Source organism: Geotrypetes seraphini, chromosome 9, assembly GCF_902459505.1.
Source record: "Geotrypetes seraphini chromosome 9, aGeoSer1.1, whole genome shotgun sequence".
In the NCBI taxonomy this organism is placed as follows: Eukaryota; Metazoa; Chordata; class Amphibia; order Gymnophiona; family Dermophiidae; genus Geotrypetes; species Geotrypetes seraphini.
Window position 1 is genome coordinate 15965319 of NC_047092.1, and position 19978 is coordinate 15985296.

The 19978-nt window shown below is 41.9% G+C and overlaps 1 protein-coding gene across 2 annotated transcripts in view; it reads left to right on the forward strand.

Annotated features, from left to right (window-relative positions):
- The window catches only part of UBE2H (ubiquitin conjugating enzyme E2 H), a 100304-nt gene that overhangs the window by 70871 nt on the left and 9455 nt on the right, over positions 1–19978 (forward strand). For both annotated transcript variants that reach the window (XM_033958141.1, XM_033958142.1), the window contains 2 exons: positions 1588–1640; positions 14112–14240. In XM_033958141.1, coding sequence (XP_033814032.1) covers positions 1588–1640; positions 14112–14240 — 182 coding nt within the window. The remainder of the gene's footprint in view (positions 1–1587; positions 1641–14111; positions 14241–19978) is intronic.

The window sequence follows — 19978 nt, forward strand, 5'->3', positions numbered from 1 at the left end:
CTAGGATGGGTTCACCCAGCTCTTTGCTTCTTCCTGGAGAAAGAAGCAACATTTGATTACTGCACTTTTCCAATTCCATCAAAGAAATTGGATGATTTTTTTAAAAATAGAAATTCACCAGGTGAAAATTTATTAATTTTGTTTAGTTTCTCCATATACCGTATATCCTACTTAAGTGTGTTACATACACACACTCCCCTCCACCCCCACCTTGTGTTAATATTCAAGTGCCTTGCCTGGATATGCTCAGCACCCAGCTCCCTTCCAATCTCTGCACCCAGCTTGCCATCCCTCTCTGCCCTGCCAGGTCCTGTACCCACCTGTCCCCCTCCCGGACCTGTTGCAGACCTCTGTTGGGCTTGTTGCCTCCCTCCTGGACCTGTTGCAGGCCTCTGCTGGGCCTACTGTAAGACCTGGTGGTCCAGCTGTGGGCTGGGACAGGAGGGATCCTTCCTTTCCCGGCTGACTACTACTACTACTACTACTTATATAGTGCTGAAAGGCATACACAGCACTGTCCATTTTGACATTTATAAACATTCCTTGCTCGGAAGAGCTTACAATCTAACTTGGACAGACAGACTTGACATATAGGTTTGGGGATGCAGAACCCAAGATGAGAGGAGTTAGGAATTGAAAGCACTTTCAAAGAGGTAGGCTTTTAACTGGGCCTTGAACACTGCCAAAGACAGATCCCGCCGTAGGGATTCGGGTAGCTTATTCCAAGCATATGGCACAGCAAGGCAGAAGGGACAGAGTCTGGAGTTGGCAGCCGAAGAGAAGAGCACAGAAAAGAGGGACTTACCAGCTGAGTGGAGCTCATGGGGGGATCATAGGGGGAAATAACTGAAGAGAGATAGTGAGGGGCAACTGAGTGAGTGCATTTGTAGGTAAGTAAGAGGAGTTTGAATTGTATTTGGAAATGGATGGGAAGCCAATGAAGTGACTTCAAGAGAGGGGTAACGTGAGTAAAGCGGTTCTTCCGGAATGAATTGTGCAGCTGAATTCTAAAATCTTTCACCTCCTTTTCGCATCCCCGGCATACCTTTCAAATCCCTGGTGGTCCAGTAGCGAACTGAGGCAGGAGCGATCTTCTACGCTTCAGCCTCATGCAGAGTCACTAGTTGAATGACTAACACGAGTAGCTAGTTGGCAGCTCTTCATGGGGCTGAAGCATAGGAAGATCACTCCTGCTCCTGTTTATCTGTAGGCAAAATGAAAGCCAGCACAGCGTAAAGCAAAGTAGTGGGTAGTAGAGGAGGAGTGGAGTGGGACCCCAAGCCAGAATGCTAGCCACTCTTGGGTCCCCAGGTTTTAGATTTGATAATATAGTGTGTCTCTCCTTTCGTGAGCGCACTCAAGAGCTGTCTTGCCATTGGTTAATATGGCACATTTTAAAAGCTCTCCTGTCATGGGGTAGTAATAAATATATGTAAATTTTTGTACCAGAGAAGTAAACTAGATCTGACATATTTAAGTCTTATTGTGTATCAGGCTGGGATATAATTGTTTATTGTACATTACATTTTAGTAAAGTAATTTAATTAGCTATAGTGTGCAATTTTACTTTTTCTCATTTTGTTCTAGGTCAGGAACTGTATGTCTAGATGTAATTAATCAAACCTGGACAGCTCTTTATGGTAAGCATGGATTTTATTCAATTTCATAGTAAACTAGCACTCCCAGTTATAGACTGCGTAATCTCCTTGGTAAAATTAGTGAGGTCATCTTAAAGTTCAACTTTTTTTTATAATAAAAGAATCATATGTCATCCAGGTAATCAACATGCTAGATTGAAAATATATCAATCAGTCAAATTTCTGGCCATGAATGTAGTGCTTGACGAATAGTTTTTGAACTATTCCATAGTTGCCTGTAGGGAAACACTTTTTTCACCTTCCTGTGGCACTTTTTTGTAAAAACAGGAAATCTTTCATTATGAAATGCATTTTCTTCCTATAACTCTTCAATTTACTGTGCTCCTATCAGCCTTGGAAAATGTGTGAAGAGATTATTTTGAATATGTCGGTGTACTAGCCTGAGAATTTTAGCACCTAGATTTTAATAGGTGTCATTTGTCCAAAAATTGCTGTTTTCAGAGTTTCGTGATGCAGATTCCACTACATGAGAAAATGGGTACATGTCCCTTAGATTTGTCAGACATCACAGAAAACATATCAGTTATCAGCCAATCAGTTTGTTCCTAGTTTGTATAAGATGCAAACTTATTTCTTTGTCTTCCAGGTGGGGGAAAGAAGGGATTTGGGATTTATCTCGTGCTTTTTTCAGTAATAGCTGAAGTCAGGTTACCTAGTTTATCGGAATGTATTTCTCTGTCCCCAGAGGGCTTACAATCTAGGTTTCTACTTGAGGCAATGAAAGTTAAAGGGGGATAATTAAAAGGTGGTATTTGCTTCTGAATATAGTTTCATAGTTTATTTAAAATTTGATTACACGCCTATCAAAAATTCTAGACGAAAGTACAATAGTAATAAAAATAAGAGGTACAATAGTTTAAAACACAGTTATCTTCAAACTACAGACAAACCATACAGATTATAAATGGAAAGGGGAAAGAACTACAATAAAGTTAAGAAAGGAAACACGTCAGGAACAAACAATAGGAAGGGGAAACACATGTTATGCTGCTGAATTTCTGTTAAAAGAAAGAAAAAGAGTGGACGAGACAAATAGATACAGAAAAAGTACCTAGATATCTTTAGACAGAATAGAGCAGGGATCTCAAAGTCCTTCCTTGAGGGCCGCAATCCAGACGGGTTTTCAGGATTTCCTCAATGAATATGCATTGAAAGCAGTGCATGCACATAGATCTCATGCATATTCATTCATAATCCTGAAAACCTGACTGGATTGCGGCCCTCAAGGAGGGACTTTGAGACTTCTGGAATAGAGTATCTAGAGTTCAAAGGTATCTTTGAATAAAAAATATTTTAAGGCGCCTTTGAATTTCTCTAAATTGGTTTCAGATCTAATGTGTAATGGTAAAGAATTCCAGATTGTGGGAGCCGTTACAGAAAATATTGTTGTATGGCGAGTGCCGATTATTTTCTACGAGGGAACAAAAAGAAGATGTTGGTGTGAAGATCTAAGGGCTCCTTTTACTAAGGTGCGCTAGCATTTTTAGCACGTGCTGAAGATTAGCGCGCGCTAACTCCTGCACTACGTGGAAAATACTAACGCCAGCTCTATGGAGGCATTAGCGTGTAGCGCACGGTAAAACCGCTAGTAAAGCTTAGTAAAAGGAACCCTAAGTGTCCTAGATGGTTCTTGAGGAATAATTCATTTATCTATAAATGCTGGGTTCATTCAATTTTTTGTGTGTTAAATATTATCAGGGCGAGTTTATATGTCATGCTTTAAATCGCAGTAAAGTACATTACATTGTGATGCTGTTTAATACTAGTTTTCAAAACTGGTTGGTTTGCAATGCAAATGTTAGGGAAATGGAAAGGAAATTGCAGCATAGGTAAGAAAGGAAGATAATGGTGTACAATGTTCTGTCTAAGTCAGGGAAGCAGCTGTGCAAGTCATGATGAGTTCTTCGTTTGGTTTGGGCTTAGCTGGCATGTGAGTTGGGGGGGTAGGGTGGCACAAAGGCAAACAATTTTTGAAAATGATATTAAAAAATTGAGAAGTAAAATTATTTCTATCGAACTAAAAATAAAATATAAAAAACCGTACATAAATGTCACACTGCAGAGAATGGCTTTTGATACCAGAAAAAGAGAAAGCAATTTGTGTCTGTCCTCCCCATATAATGCAAAATACCATCCAGTCTCTGCCACCTCTCTCCTCCCCACTTCCATAAAGTGTCTGCCCCCCCTCTCTTCTCCCTGCTTCCATAAAGCGAAGGCCGTTTTGGATCCAAAAGAAGGTGAAAGAGAGCCAACAAATATATTCCTACCTTGGGCCATACACCAATAATGCTTCACAACATTCATTCCTGCTAGAACACCTGGCCTTAGTCACACATGCAGAACACAGATAAACCCTATGATGTCTGGATTTCCCTGGACATGTCCTCTTTTTCAAGGACATGTCCAGGGGTCCAGGCAGCTTTTCAAAATCTGCCACTTTGTCCGGGGTTTGAAAAGCTTTCTCGAAATTGCATCAGGCTGGAAGGCATCCGCCTATGAGGGGACAGGAAACCGTAGCGGAGGGAAAACTTCCGGGCCACTGAAGGCAGCGTGTTCATTCATGCAGCCAGCTGTCTGAAGGATGAAAGAGCTGCAGAGATGGATCCCACTGGGAGGGGGGACCCCTGTATTGCAGGGAGAAACTGCTTGGCCTGCTCCAAGATACATCCTGATGGTGGGAGGGAGATGGGAAGTGCTGCTCCTGGTGTGCAGCAGCCAAGAGCTGCTGTGCAGGGCTGTGAAGTGGCATGCGCATCCATGCACCACCACAACTTCAGCATCCCACAGGACAATCCAAAGAAACCCACAGAATGAGAGGATAACTAAGCAACCATGGCTTTTATATGTTATATGTATCTCATATGTTATATATATCTTGCAAAAGGAAAGTCTTTTAACCCTTCTTTGAATCTGTGTAAGGAGCACTCCCATCAAAGGCTCAGATGTAGTGCATCCCAAGTGGAAGGACCAGTCACACTAAATATTCTAGTTCTAGTAGTGTTCAAACAGACAATTCGAAAGGAAGGGATGATGAGGAAGTTCTACTGTAATGAATGAACATATGGAATCAATAATTGGGATAAATGCAAAGGGTAACCACAGAATAATGGTGATTATAAACTAACATCAAGAGTTTGAAAATAATTCTCCGTAATATGGGCAACTAGTGTTCTTCACATGGTTGAATTTTTGTTTAGCACCAGTCACTAATCTAGCTACTATGTTTTGGCTAATTGTAGCCACTGCAAATTGATAACCCTTAGCTTGTTCAACAGAGCATTATAATAAACGAGATGACTATTTACAAGAGCATGAGTAAGGATCTAAGTGCACTTTTAAAGGCCCAATTCTATATAGGTTGCCTAAAAAATCAGCACCGACTTATGTAGCACTAAGCGTAATTCTGTAAAAGGCGCACACTATACAACAGCGCTTAGCTCCACATAAGAGGTGTTGGGTATCGCTAGGCATCCTAACTTTAGGTGCACTGTATTTATGCCAAGGTTTTCTTTGCCTAAATAACCTGTAACTCTGCCCCCCCCCCAAACTACACTTACTTTTTATAGAATCACATTTTTTGAGCTAGATGCCTAACTTTCACTTAAGTCCAATTAATGACAATTATGAGATGTTAAGTGTCAATTTTTTGCACCATTTAAGTTAGGAGCCTAGGTGGTCTAGGCCAGTGATTCCCAACCCTGTCTTGGAGGAACACCAGGCCAATCAGGTTTTCAGGCTAGCCCTAATGAATATGCATGAGAGAGATTTGCATATGATGGAAGTGATAGGCATGCAAATTTGCTTCATGCATATTCATTAGGGCTAGCCTGAAAACCCAATTGGCCTGGTGTTCCTCCAGGGCAGGGTTGGGAACCACTGGTCTAGGCATCTAACTTTAAGCGGATTATATAGAATTTGCTAGTCAGTGAATTGTTTCATGATTGAGTAACCGATTTTCAATTCTAAGAAGCATTGCTGGATGATGAAAGTCATAAGGGAATTTTCCCTTATTTGTTAGTGATAGGAGGAGCTTACCAAAAGGGAAGTGCCATTATATGGCAGACAACCCTGCTCAGTGCATCTCAATATCCACTGGGCAGGGTCTGGGGAGCCTGGGGTAGGGTGAGTGCTGTCAGACACCGTGTTTTTATAAGTAGGGGGAAGAGGAGTGCCATGAGACAACAGGGAAATTTGTTCTTAGGTTTCTGCGGCTGGTATCATGCTTATTGCAGTTTTCCGGATCTCACTGTGTCTCATCAGGTAGAACCAATGTTTCAGCCACCATGCTGTGGCTTTCTTCAGGGTATGTTGTGAGGTCTGCAGTTTGTCTTTATATAGTGTTGGTTGGGGCTTAAGGTGAATGAGGGAAGAAAGTCAGTTGGTCAACAATTTGAATTTTGGTGGAAAAGTCAGTTGGTCACAAATTTCAGAGGGAAAATCAATTGGTCTCTTTTTCCTGTAGAATAGGAAATTCTTTGGTGAATTTAAAGATTTTCTCCCCATGAAGCTGGGTTATATGTTCTCTTAGGCTTCCGTGGCTGGCATCATGCTTGTTGTAGTTTTCCAGGTCTCACTGTGTTTGGCCAGACAGAACTATATACTGTATAAAGACAAACTGCAGACCTCACAGCATAATCTAAAAAAAACAAAAACAAACTACAGCATGATGGCTGAAACATTAGTTCTGACCAGATGTGGTGAGACATAGAAAATACAACTAACACCAGGGAAATTATTTTACTGTATGGTAGAGCAGGGGATTGGGTCATAAGAGCTAGAGAATGACACAGGGAAAAAATTTGACCCCACGACCACGTCCCCGTCCCCTCGACCATTGTCCCGTCCCCGCGACTACTATCCCGCAGCATCCATACAAACCTCAGTACTGCAATATTTAGCTTATTCCTTCCCTATAAATCAACATTCTGGCTGCTGAACTAGAGAAAGAGATGTTCAGCTGGCAGGGCTTTGTTTATAAATTTTTATAAACACAACTAATATACTACTTTATCCTAAAGCAAAAAATAAAATAAATAGAACATTTTTTTTTTCTACCTTTGTTGTCTGGTTTCTGCTTTCCTCATCTTCTCATTCTATTCCTTCCATCCATTGTCTGTCTTTTCTCTGCGTCTTCCATTTGCTCTGTTACTTTGCCTCTCCCTTCACCCCCCCCCCCCTCCCAATTGGTCTGGCACCCATCTTCTCCCTACGCTCCCCCATAGTCTGGCATTTCTGGCTTCTTCCCTTCCAAGGTCTTCTCCCCACTCTCTGTTCCCCATTTCCCTTCAGTGTCTTTTCCCCACTCTCATCCCCATTTCCCTTCAGCGTCTTCTCCCCACTCAGTCTTCCCCATTTCCCTTCAGTGTCTTTTCCCCACTCTCATCCCCATTTCCCTTCAGCGTGTGTTCCTCTCCACCCCCTTCTGCGTCTGTTCCTTTCTTTTCCACCACCACCCTTCCCTCTTGCCACCTCACCGCCCTTCAGCACCCCTGCGCAGCCCGAGAATTTCCCTCCCTCCCCCTTACCTTCGCAGCGCATTTTAAGTTACTTTCCAGAGTAACTTGCTCAAGCCGCCGGAGGCTGGAGCCTGCCTGCAGTTGCGTGTGTCCGTGGGCAAAAGCTTCTCCTCTGACGCAACTGGAAGTTGCGTCAGATGAGACGTTTCCACCCACAGGCACACGCGACTTCAGGCAGGCTCGGCCGGCTTGAGCAAGTTATTTTGGAAACTAATGCACCGCGAAGGTAAGGGGGAGGGATGGAGATAGATTTGGCCGGTGGGTAGGAAGGAGGGGGGCTGCGCACGATCAGTGACCGTGCGCGTTCCCTCCCGTAACTGCGGAGACAAAGCCATTCATCACTCTACGGGGCGGTGGATGGCCTTGTCCCAGTGCCTGCAGTGAGCACTTACCCCCACCATTTCGGCGGGTAACAACCACTGAATCATTCTCTAATAAGAACATAAGAGTTGCCATACTGGTACATACTGAAGGTCTAGCAAACCCAGTATCTTGTTTCCAACAAAGGCCAGCCCAAGTCGCAAGTACTTGACAAGATCTCAAAAAGTAAAACATATTTTATGCGGCTTATTCTAGGAATAAGAAGTGGATTTCCCAAGTCCATCTTAATAATGGCTTATAGACTTGTTTTAGGACATTATCTAAACCTTTTTTAAAACCCTGCTAAGCTAACTGCTTTCACCACATTCTCTGGCAACATTCCAGAATTTAATTACATATTGAATGAAGAAACATTTTCTCTTCCGGTTTGTTTTAAATCTACTTCTTAGTAGCTTCATCGCAAGCCCCCTAGTCCTAATAATTTTGGAAAGAGTAAACAAGCAATTCACATCTACCTGTTCCATGTCACTCAGTATTTTATAGATCTGTTGAGCTGGCTCTTCTACAGGCTGAAGAGTCCTAACTGCTTTAGCCTTTCCTCATAGAGAAGTGTCCCATCCCTTTTATCTTTTTTGTTACCCTTCTCTGTACCTTTTCTAATTCCACTATATCTTTGAGATGCTGCGACAAGAATTGCACACAATAATTGAGGTGTGGCTGATCATTGAGCAATGCAAGGGTATAACATTTTATTTTCCATTTCTTTCTTGATAATTCCTAACATTCTTTTTGCTTGTTTAAGAACATAAGAATAGCCTTACTGTGGACTTGTCCTCCAGGAAAATCTTTCTTAAAACCTGCTATGCTATCCACTCTTACCACAATCTCTGGCAATGCGTTCCAGAACTTAACTATTCTCTGAGTGAAAAAAAATTTCCTCCTATTGGTTTTAAAAGTATTTCCCTGCAACTTCATTGAGTGTCCACTTGTACCTGTTCTACTCCACTCAAGATTTTGTAGACTTCAATCATATCTCCGTTCAGCCTTTTCTTTTCCAAGCTGAAGAGCCCTAACCTTTTTAGTCTTTTCTCATACGAGAGGAGTTCTATCTCCCTTATCATCTTGGTTGCTCTTCTTTGAACCTTTTCTAGTGCCACTATATCTTTTTTGAGATGTGATGAGACCAGAATTGAACGCAATACTCCAGATGAGGTCACACCATTGAGTGATACAGGGGCATTATAACATTCTTAGTCCTGTTAACCATCCCTTTTTTAATAATTCCTAGCATCCTGTTTCCTTTTTTGGCCGCCGCCACACATTGGGCAGAAGGTTTCATCGTATTGTCTACGATGACACTCAGATCCTTTCCTTGGATGCTAACCAAGGCGGACCCTAGTATCCAGTAACTATGATTCGGGTTATTCTTCCCAATGTACATCACTTTGCATTTGACCACATTAAATTTCACCTGCCACTTGGATGCCAATTTCCTAAGCTTTGCCTGCAATTTTTCACAATTCAGAGTTCATCTCGGTGCTATTGGTGTATTCCACTCAAATCTAGAAAGAAACCTCTCCATCCTTTAGTAGTCTGTTTCATGAAAGGCCTCTTTCACACAAAACCACCTATCAAGCCTTCACCTGTTGCTTGGTATCTCAAAGTCATTCTTTGTTCTCATGAAGTCTTCCTTTGAGCTACTTTCATCTTGCTTTTTGAAAGTCGTTTTCCTTTGGCTCTCATATAGCCGTACTGGGTCCATCTTGCTCAGCATCCTGTTTCCATAATGCCAATCCAGGTCACATGTACCTGGCAAAAACCCAAATACCAGCATTCCATGCTACGGATCCCAGGGCAAGCCATTGGCTCCCCCCCCCCCCATCTGTCTCAATAGCAGACTATATTCCTGGATCTTGTCCAAACCTTTTTTAAACCTGTGTGATTGAACATCAAACCCTTGTCTTGAATCTTCCATACATGAGATTCTATCATGACAGAGAAGAAGATTTTTAGTTGCTCCTGAAGTCAGGTGAACAATTTTTCTTTTTCATTTTCTATTCTTGAATGGAGTTTTTTTCAAAATTGTTCTGAAATATATATTGTAAACCACTTGGATCCTTTTTTGGCTATTATGCAGTATATAAAGATTTTAATAAACATAATCCTCTGGACACATCTCAAATTCCTCTTTCAGAGTCTCAGAATTCCACCTTAACCAATCCATGCTTGTCTTCTTTCTAAAACCACATTCCAATCCTGGAGAAACAGTTCTCCACATATTAAGACTGCAAGCATGCTCTGACAAGATGCTATCTCAGAAAGTCCTCCCAGCTCTTTGTAGCTTTTGACTCTTAACTATTTCCAAGTGAACCATCTCTACTTGACTAGCGGTTTGAATCTCCTTCACGTATTCTCAGGCTGGGCTGATGTTGCAAGGCCATGTGCTATAGTAGCTCATTTCCTCTGCCTCTATTCAGGACATTTGCAAAGCAGCTGCTTGGTCCTCAATACATATATTTACCTCTCATTATTGTTTAGAACAAAATCCAGAAGAGAGAGTTTAGCTAAGCAGTTCTACAAAATCTTTTTGATTCCTAAGTGCCAGCTTTCCTTCCAACCCTGTTGAATTTCACCAGGCTTGTTTTCTTTGTTTAACCTCTTCCAGAGTCATGATCCTGGCTTCTTAGGAGTACCACATGTGAGAATACAAGGGTAATTCAAAATGTAAAGGGAAATACATTTAACATCTTTAATAGAAGTAACTATGAGCCATTGAACATATCACTTTTTAGTCCCCTGTGCAAGATGGCACTTTTGTTGTATCGTTGAACTAGCTTCTGTATTCCTTCAGAGAAGAAGATTTTTAGCTGCTCCCGAAGCCAGGTGAACACTGCATCTTTTGCTCTCTGGGTCGCAATGATGCACCCATGTATCGTTGCCAGTTAACAGTTCTCTCTAGAGGTCAAACATGGATGCTCCATTGAAAAATTGCACCATCGAAGAACAATGTGTAGTAGTGTGCTTTCTTTGAACAGAGGGAGTAAAACCTGTGGAAATTCACTGTCGGATATTGACTCAGTATGGACATAGCACTATGAATCAATGAAAAGTTTGAGTGGGTAGAAAGGGAGAGGAGTGAGGTACAAATGCATGAGAAAGATGAGAAGGAGAAATGTTATGGTGGAGAGAGAACAGTGGGACAGATTGAAAGGGATGCAAGATGGAGGAATGTTGGACATGGTGATGGAGAGAATGGAGGAAGAGATGTGACATGGTGCTGGAGAGGAATGATAGAAGGAGTAATGTTGGGCATGGAGCTGGTGGGCAGGGACGAAAGATGCTGCACATGGTCCGGGGGATGAGAGAGAGGGAAAAATGTTGGATGTTGGCATTAGAGGGGATGGAAGAGAGACACCCTGGATCCCTCTCTCCCAGTTCCCTTTGTAGCAAGGGAGGGAATGAGAGAAAGATAGATGTTGGACAGAGAGAGAGGGAAACATGTTGCACATGGGGGTGGAGAAGAGAGGAACAAATGCTGTGCAGGAGTGGGGAGGGGAAAAAGAGGGAGACTAATCCAAGACAGAGGAGAGTAAGGATGCTGTACAGTGGGAGGAAGGTAAGAGAGAGGGAGAAATGCAGGACCATGGTAGGAGGAATCAATGGACAGCAACAGAAGAATTTGCAGAAGACAGGAAAGCGGAAAAAAGAGAAACTAGGACCAACTTGATGGAAAAATAAATCTCCAGACAACAAAAGTAAAAAAAATAATTTATTGACTGAAATATATTAGCTTTGGGAAATGTATATAACAGATGTCCTTGTACTGTGTTCAGAAGAAAAGAAAATGAATTTCTGATTTTATTTCTCCAGTGCTGAAGTACTTGCTGACCCTTGCTGTGGCTGGTGGGGATCCCCAATCACTGTCAGCGGAGGACCTCCTCCAAAGAAGGCCAGAACGCCCCTCCACCAAGCGCAGCAGTCACTGGCAGCATCCCTGAGCCACTGAGGTGCCAACATCTGTGACTCAGGGATGTTACTACTACCTGCCAAGCTTGGCAAAAGAGTCCCCTGGCCACCTATAGAGGAAGTCCTCAGCTGACATAGCTTGGGGATCCTCATCAATTGGAGTATTTATATTTTATATTTGCATTAGAGGAATCTTAGCCCACTCTTCAGAACTGCTTTAATTCAGGCACATTGTAAGTTTTTGTGCATGAACATGTTTCAGGTCCAGCCTGACTCTGTTCAATCAGCTGAATCTAATTATCAATTAAATTTGGACATTTAGTTGAGTGACTAATAGGGCATTTACTTTTTCACATGGATGATATAGCTATTGCATAACATTGTTCCTTAAAGGCTAAAGTAATTTAAAAACTGTGTTTACTTACGTCCCTTTGATCTTTAAACAAAATGTAATTAGACTAACTATTCAGTGTGACACACATGCAACAATAGGTGACATCAGGAAGGGGTAAATATTTGTTTTTATTTATTCAATTTTCTATACCGTTCTCCCAGGGGAGCTCAGAACGGTTTAAATGAATTCAGGTATTCAAGCATTTTTCCCTGTCTGTCCCGGTGGGCTGACAATCTATCTAATATACCTGGGGTAGCTTTCCAGAAACATGGAAAAGTACAAAACTTAGCTATGGTCATGGAGGCAGTAAGATTAATCGGAGATTAGGTAAGCACAAACTTCAAATGGTGTGACATAATGGCAGAACTGCCTAGTCGACCAGTTCCAGTAGGGAGATTTTAGGCCAGTTCAGGATTTCTGACCACTCTATCTGGTTTATTGTGGGACTTGGTGATATATGTATATAGATAATATTGAAACCAATAAGATAATCAGTTACCAAGATGAAATATGAATCTTAGTGTCCTCTGTTCTATGCTCACTTGTTACTCAGAATGGTTATTATAGAGCATATTGAGGTGATAAATATATGGAACTTTTTTTGTTTTTCAAGAGTTTGCAAGCTGTTTCAGTAAGGAACATTTCCAGTACAGAGTCTTCTGAAGCATAACAAACTGTAAACTGACCATACATTAGGTAAAGACAATTTTGTCTTTATTTTGTATATTAAAAAAATAAAAATTCAAAACTACTTTTTATTGCCCTTCCTCTTGTTTGGGTCTCCAGCTCAATTGTGAGCTCGTGCCAGCTTTATAGGGACACTTCCTCCCTCTTACCTAGTCTGATCATAGCAGCTGTGGTCCAGAGTCAGGGGGCCATGTTCTTCACCACAGCATCCCCAGCCAACCTGGAGAATGGAAAATAAGCTAGTCCAAACCCAAATGTTTTTAATAACAAACATTAAGTATTTCATTTCATTAGAATAAAGGGCTTTTTTTTTATTATTGAGAAAAATTTGCTCATGAAATCAGTATGTATACACTAATTCCACTTATATGGAATTGCCCATAAAAGAAGCCCTTAGTAAAAAAAATGTGGAAAATGTTGCCTTTTATGGCTGCTAGACTTACTTATTTGGCTGACAGGCACTTTAGCTTATGCTTGTTCAGGTTCTTCTCCAATTGTACTGAAGCTTTCTAATACCTCAAGGATTAAACATTTTTCTCATATACACAAAATAGGAGGAAAACTTTTATTATGTTCACTTCTCCCTCCGTATCCATGGGGGTTAGGGGCAGAGTTGGCCCGCGAATATTTAAAAAACCACAAATAATATTTGGGCCAGCTCTGACCCTCCCCCCCGGCATCCCTTAAGTCTTACCTGGTGGTCTAGTGGGTTTTCGGGACAAGAGCGATCTTCCTACACTCCTGCCCCTTGCAGATCACTCATAGGAGATGGCTGCCGTGAGCTCCCATCGTAGTCTCGAGAGACTACGGGAGCTCATGGCAGCCATTTCCTATGAGTGGATCTGCAAGGGGCAGGAGCATAGGAAGATCGACCACCAGGTAAGGCTTAAGGGGGGTCTAAGAGGGCTTAAAAATAGCCCGAAAAATGAAAATGGATTAAAAAAAAAATCGCGAATAACCAAACTGCCGATGCTGAAACCACAGATTCGGAGGGAGAAGAGTGTAGCTTATTTCACAATATGACTGAAATGGTATAGGGCAGTGGTTCCCAACCCTGTCCTGGAGGAACACCAGGCCAATTGGGTTTTCAGGCTAGCCCTAATGAATATGCATGAAGCAAATTTGCATGCCTATCACTTCCATCATATGCAGATCTCTCTCATGCATATTCATTAGGGCTAGCCTGAAAACCCGATTGGCCTGGTGTTCCTCCAGGACAGGGTTGGGAATCACTGGTATAGGGACTGAGATACTCTGGTCCCTTCCTTAATATGAACCTTCCAGAGTAGAAGTGCTTACATACATCTGCAGGTACTGTGTATAAGTAGAAGACTTCAGTTTTCAGCGTTGTTAATATGGAAATTGCCATTAATGTTGCTCAGACATATTGTATTAGTGAGTGTATCAGATTTTTCTGTAAATATTTTAGGTTGATATATCTTTGAGAGCATCCTACTATTTACAGGCCTTCTTCTCCTGGCTTTGATTTGTGTTCCGAGATTCTTGTCTTTTTGGAATGTTTGGGTTCTTTCTAATTTAGAGGTGTTTTCTCTATGCTAATGTTTGCAGATCTTACCAATATATTTGAGTCGTTCTTGCCCCAGTTGCTGGCTTATCCTAACCCAATAGATCCTTTAAATGGTGATGCTGCAGCAATGTACCTCCACCGACCAGAAGAATACAAACAAAAAATTAAAGGTAAGGGCTTTGATGATATTTCATGTTTCAAACTTGGCTCTGTTTCTATATTTTTGTGACTAAATGTTCTTTTTAAGGGCATCCAGTCAAACATTATATCAAAACACAATCACATTATACAGTGTGTTTCAATATTTACAGTATGAGAGCCATTTGAATGTAATTCATAAATATATTCTTCAAATGCACTCAGTTCCTCATCAGTCCAATATTTTTGTGGTCATAACTTTCTTAGCTCGGATCCTAAGACCATTAGACTATTGGTATATCCAAGTTAAGAAGTAGGGCCTGTGATTTTGCTCCCATTTATCATAAAGTGTTGAAGGTAGTGTTCCTGCTTAGAAATGAGCACATCAAGCTTCTGTTAGGATGACAATTCCGATGTATGGAGCTGTGAAAAATGTTCTATTTTAGCAAGAATCCAATAATGATCTCATTAAGTCTGCAGGCACATGATTGAAGCATGTGCTTAACTTTTTGAAAAAGTTATGTGAATTTACAAAGAATGAATAGAATGCCTAACTTATTTTTGAAGAAATTAAGATTTTTTTTCTCCCTTCTGCTTCATTTGCTTAGATCACGGATCTCAAAGTCCCTCCTTGAGGGCCGCAATCCAATCGGGTTTTCAGGATTTCCCCAATAAATATGCATGAGATCTATGTGCATACACTGCTTTCAATGCATATTCATTGGGGAAATCCTGAAAACCCGACTGGATTGCGGCCCTCAAGGAGGGACTTTGAGATTCCTGGCTTAGATTAATTTGCTTTTATGTTACGCCTTTACTTCTTTTACTCACCTATCTAGAATGATTGTGCAGGTGATTTATGAGCTTACTGAGAGGCTGAGCAATTTGGCATCATATATGTTGAAGCCTCTAAACCAGTGTATCGCAAACTGTGTGCCGTGGCGAGATTCCAGGTGTGCCCCGAAACGCCAGCAAAGAGGAGAATTGCCGGCACTAGCTGATTGCCTACAGGATGTGCCTCGCGCTATGAGAGGGCATGTTCTGTAAGCAGTCAGCCAGCGCCTTTCCTGATGCCCTCCAGCTGCGGCACAGGTTTAGCTGCAGCTTCCAGAAGTTTGCGAGACACTGCTCTAAACCTAAGTGGATCAAATATTTTTGTGGTGCATTCAAAAACACAAAGTTTCAAACCCTGATCAGGGAATAGCATTTGTTTCATGTAAATAACTTAATGCAGGATGAATGAAATGGAATGGTTCAGTTCTCCAAAATAGTCCATGAACACAAGGAAAGGGGCATCTTAATATAGCCCTCGTTAAATGCAGCCTGTTGGGAAAATATCAAAGTACAAATCATCTTTTCCCTTGGAGAAGATATTGAAGGTTAGAGAAGTGTACAATTTGAACCCAAGGGTCAACGTTTACAAATATTTGTAGTTTAATTAAACTATCAAGACTTAAAGCCAAGTTTGCTTTTCTCTACTCAGTGCTTAGATTGCATTACCTTGCTTCCAAACTGGAAGAAAAAAAAATTCAGGCTGGTCAATGGCCATGTACTATCATCTGGGAGACCTAGTAAGTAATAGTATTCTGGTATCCTAATAAATCCCAGCCAAAGCTCAAAGCAGTTAACAAAAAAAAGTTATGCAAAAAATTTTCTGAATAAATAAGTCTTCAATTTTTTTGAAAACTAAGATAAGATTGAGAAGCACATAGTTCAAGGTAGGGAAAAACAAAATCAAACTGCTTGATAATTTTAGGGGATTCATTTAGCTTTCTTGGTGTATTCCAGAGAAAGAGGGAACAAATAAGGTGTCTCTAGTCCTACAATTTCCTTGATTAGAAGGAAATTAAAGTAATCCAAGCAAATATTTGGCAATAGAGTACTCAAACATCTTAAACACTATGCATGCTAAATTGAAGCAAATACGAGCCTCGATCGGGGGCCATAAAGGGCACATTACACTGGAGAAGACCTACCAAACGTCCTGAGGTAAAATATAAGTTTAATAGCTGTGTTTTGAAGTATGTTTGATTCCTTACTTAAAAATTCTCTTTTTCAAACTGGCTGGCAATAAGCATACTGCATATGTAGAACTTGAGCTTCAATAGGACCATATCCATCATGGATATCCATTCTTAGTGCCTGCAGTGTCTGGGACCCAACATGATCCCTCCCATTTTCACAGTTGCCAGAGAGGGATTCATGGCAAAGAAAAAAACAGGAGAAGCTTTTTAATACTAGTCCAACATCAGCATTGGAAACATCAGTCTTAATGAATCCAGGAACTGTGTCTGACCAGGACCTGTGTCTGAGTCCTGTCAAGGGATTCATCTTTTGGTGACAAGGAAACATAATGCCAGCCATTATGTGGAGGTTGGGATGCCTCTGAATCACTCTATTGAGGCATAGCATCAAGAACACAAAGATACTGATGTCTGCAGTCTTAATATGAGGACTATTCATCCTCTGTACTGACAGAGGATGCATCAATCTCTGCAGACTTCAGACTGTTCTGCTATGTACCCCAAGTGACTCAGGAGGACATGCACTCCTCCTGTTGAGGTGCCCATGTCTTTGTTGACTGTGGCCTTCAAGGAGCAACCTATGTAGAAATTCAAGGAAAAATGGTGCACTTCTTTGCTTGGAACAATGCTGCAGCTTTGACATCATATTCTGAACAGATACAGTCCAATTGATAGGAATGACATGGGGGAAAAGTTTGAACTGATCTCCTTGGGTTCTGAATCTGTTCTCGCCCATCTCCATGGGCTCTGTCCTCATCTGCACAAGCCTCGAACATTTTTATGATTTTATATTTAAATCTTTTTGTTAAAGTATAAAAAAGGACACTATTATCTACAACTGCTTATAAATCACAAATAGAGTCTTCATTGAACTGGTTTTCATTAGATCAATTTCTTTGACTGGATAACCAGAGAATTGGATAGAGGGAGAGCACTACATGGTGGTGTATTTAGATTTTAGCAAAGCTTTTGATTGTGTTCCACACAGGTGTCTAATAAATAAATTGAGTGCCCTCGGTATGGCACCAACATGTCAGTAGTAACTGGTTGAGTGGAGGTTGACAGAGGATAGTGGTCAGTGGAGATCACTCTAAGAAAAGGGATGTTACCAATGGCTCGGTTCTTGGGCCTGTTCTTTAAACATTTTTGTAAATGATGTTGCTGAAGGGTTATCTGGTAAGATTTGCCTCTTTGTTGATGATAAAAAGCTGCAATAGAGTAGACGCCCCTGGTAGTGTGGATAACATGAGGAAGGACCTAGCAAAGCTTGAGGGATGGTCTGAAATTTGGCAGCTAAGATTTAATGCTAAGAAATGCAAGGTCATACATTTTTGGCTCCAAAAAACCAAGGGAACGTTACACTTTAGGGGTGAAGAACTTTTGTACATGAAAGAGGAGCGGGACTTTGGCGTGATTAGTATGTGATCTTAAGGTAGAAAAAACAAGTTGAAAAGGTGATGGTGAAAGTTAGAAGAATGCTTGGGTGCATATGGAGAAGATTGGCCAGTAGGAAAAAGGAGTTTTTATGCCCCTGTATAAGACTCTGGAGACTTCATTTAGAATATTGTGTACAATTCTGGAGACCACACCTTTAAAAGATATAAACAGGATGGAGTCAATCCAGAGGAAGGCTGCTAAAATAGTCAGTGTCCTTCATCATAAGGCATACAGGGACAGACTTAAAGATCTCAATATGTATACTTTGGAGGAAAGGTGAGAGAGGGCAGATATGACAGGTTTAAATACAGACGGGAATTACGCAGAATCAGATCCCGAAAAAGCAGAAATACTAAATAAATACTTCAGCTCGGTCTTCACCTGCGAGGCGCCAGGGTCCGGCCCTCAATTGAAACCACAGTCAAACACAAAAGACCCGTTTCGGAATTTTAAATTCACACCCAGCGAGGTTTACTTTGAGCTAACAAAACTCAAGGTGGACAAAGCCATGGGACCGGACAATATGCACCCCAGAGTGCTCATGGAGTTAGGTGATGTCCTGGCAGAACCGTTAGCCGTACTATTCAATCTCTCACTGAGTACAGGGATAGTCCCCTTGGACTGGAAAACAGCTAACGTCGTTCCTCTACACAAAAAGGGTTGCAAGACAGAGGCTGCAAATTACAGACCGGTGAGTCTGACATCAATAGTATGCAAAATTATGGAAACACTGATCAAACGCCAGTTGGACACGGTCTTGAACGAAGGGAATCTACGGGACCCCAATCAACATGGATTCACCAAGGGTAGGTCCTGCCAATCAAACCTCATCAGCTTCTTTGACTGGGTAACAAAAAGACTGGACGAAGGAGATTCACTGGACATAGTGTACCTGGACTTCAGTAAAGCTTTTGACAGCGTCCCACACCGCAGACTCTTAAACAAGATGAAATCAATGGGGTTAGGAGAAACTCTGACGGCATGGGTCAGAGATTGGCTGAGTGGCAGACGTCAGAGGGTGATGGTTAACGGTACTTTCTCTGGGACATCGGAGGTGACCAGCGGGGTGCCTCAGGGCTCGGTCTTGGGTCCGCTCCTCTTCAACATATTCATAGGAGATCTGACTCAAGGGCTTCAAGGTAAAGTAACATTATTCGCCGACGACGCCAAACTATGTAATATGGTAAGCGAGGGCAATCTACAAGATAGTATGGCGCAGGACCTGCGCACATTGGAATGCTGGTCCTCAACCTGGCAGCTGGGCTTCAATGCTGGAAAATGTAAGGTCATGCACCTAGGTAACAGAAACCCGTGCAGAACTTATACCTTGAACGGGGAGACCTTGACCAGGACTTCAGCGGAACGAGATTTAGGAGTAATCATTAGTGCAGACATGAAATCTGCCAATCAGGTGGAGAAGGCTTCCTCAAGGGCAAGGCAGATGCTGGGTTGCATCCGTAGAAGTTTTGTCAGCAGAAAGCCTGCTGTCATTATGCCATTGTACAGGGCCATGGTGAGACCTCATCTGGAATACTGCGTGCAATTCTGGAAGCCACACTACCGCAAAGACGTGCAGAGGGTCGAGTCGGTCCAAAGAATGGCCACCAGAATGGTCTCAGGGCTTAAAGGTCTCCCGTACGAAGCAAGACTAGACAATTTGCAGCTCTACACTCTAGAGGAGCGCAGGGAGAGGGGAGACATGATTGAGACGTTTAAATACGTCACCGGACGTATAGAAGTGGAAGATAACATCTTCCTTCTTAGAGGCCCCTCAACCACAAGAGGGCACCCGCTCAAACTCAGGGGCGGAAAATTTCACGGCGACACCAGGAAGTATTTCTTCACGGAGCGAGTGATTGATCGGTGGAACGGGCTTCCAGTGCAGGTGATCGAGGCCAGCAGTGTGCCAGATTTTAAGAATAAATGGGACGCCCATGTGGGATCCCTAAGAGGGTCAGGGCAAAACACTAGCTAATCTTAAGGGGAGGGTCTATAGTGGGCAGACTTGATGGGCCTTGGCCCTTTTCTGCCGTCATCTTTCTATGTTTCTATGTTTCTACGTGGTATAAATGTACCTGAGACAAGTCTCTTTCAATTGAAAGGAAACTTTGGAATGAGGAAACTTTGGAAATAGGATGAAGGTGAAAGGGTAGATTCAGAAGTAACCTAAGAAAATACTTTTTCACGAAGAGGGTGGTGAATGCTTGAAATGGTTTCCCTTTGGAGATGGTTGAAACAGTGTATCTGAATTCAAGAAAGCTTGGATTATTAAGTATGTTGGATCTCTAAAGGAGAAGAAGGGATAGCAG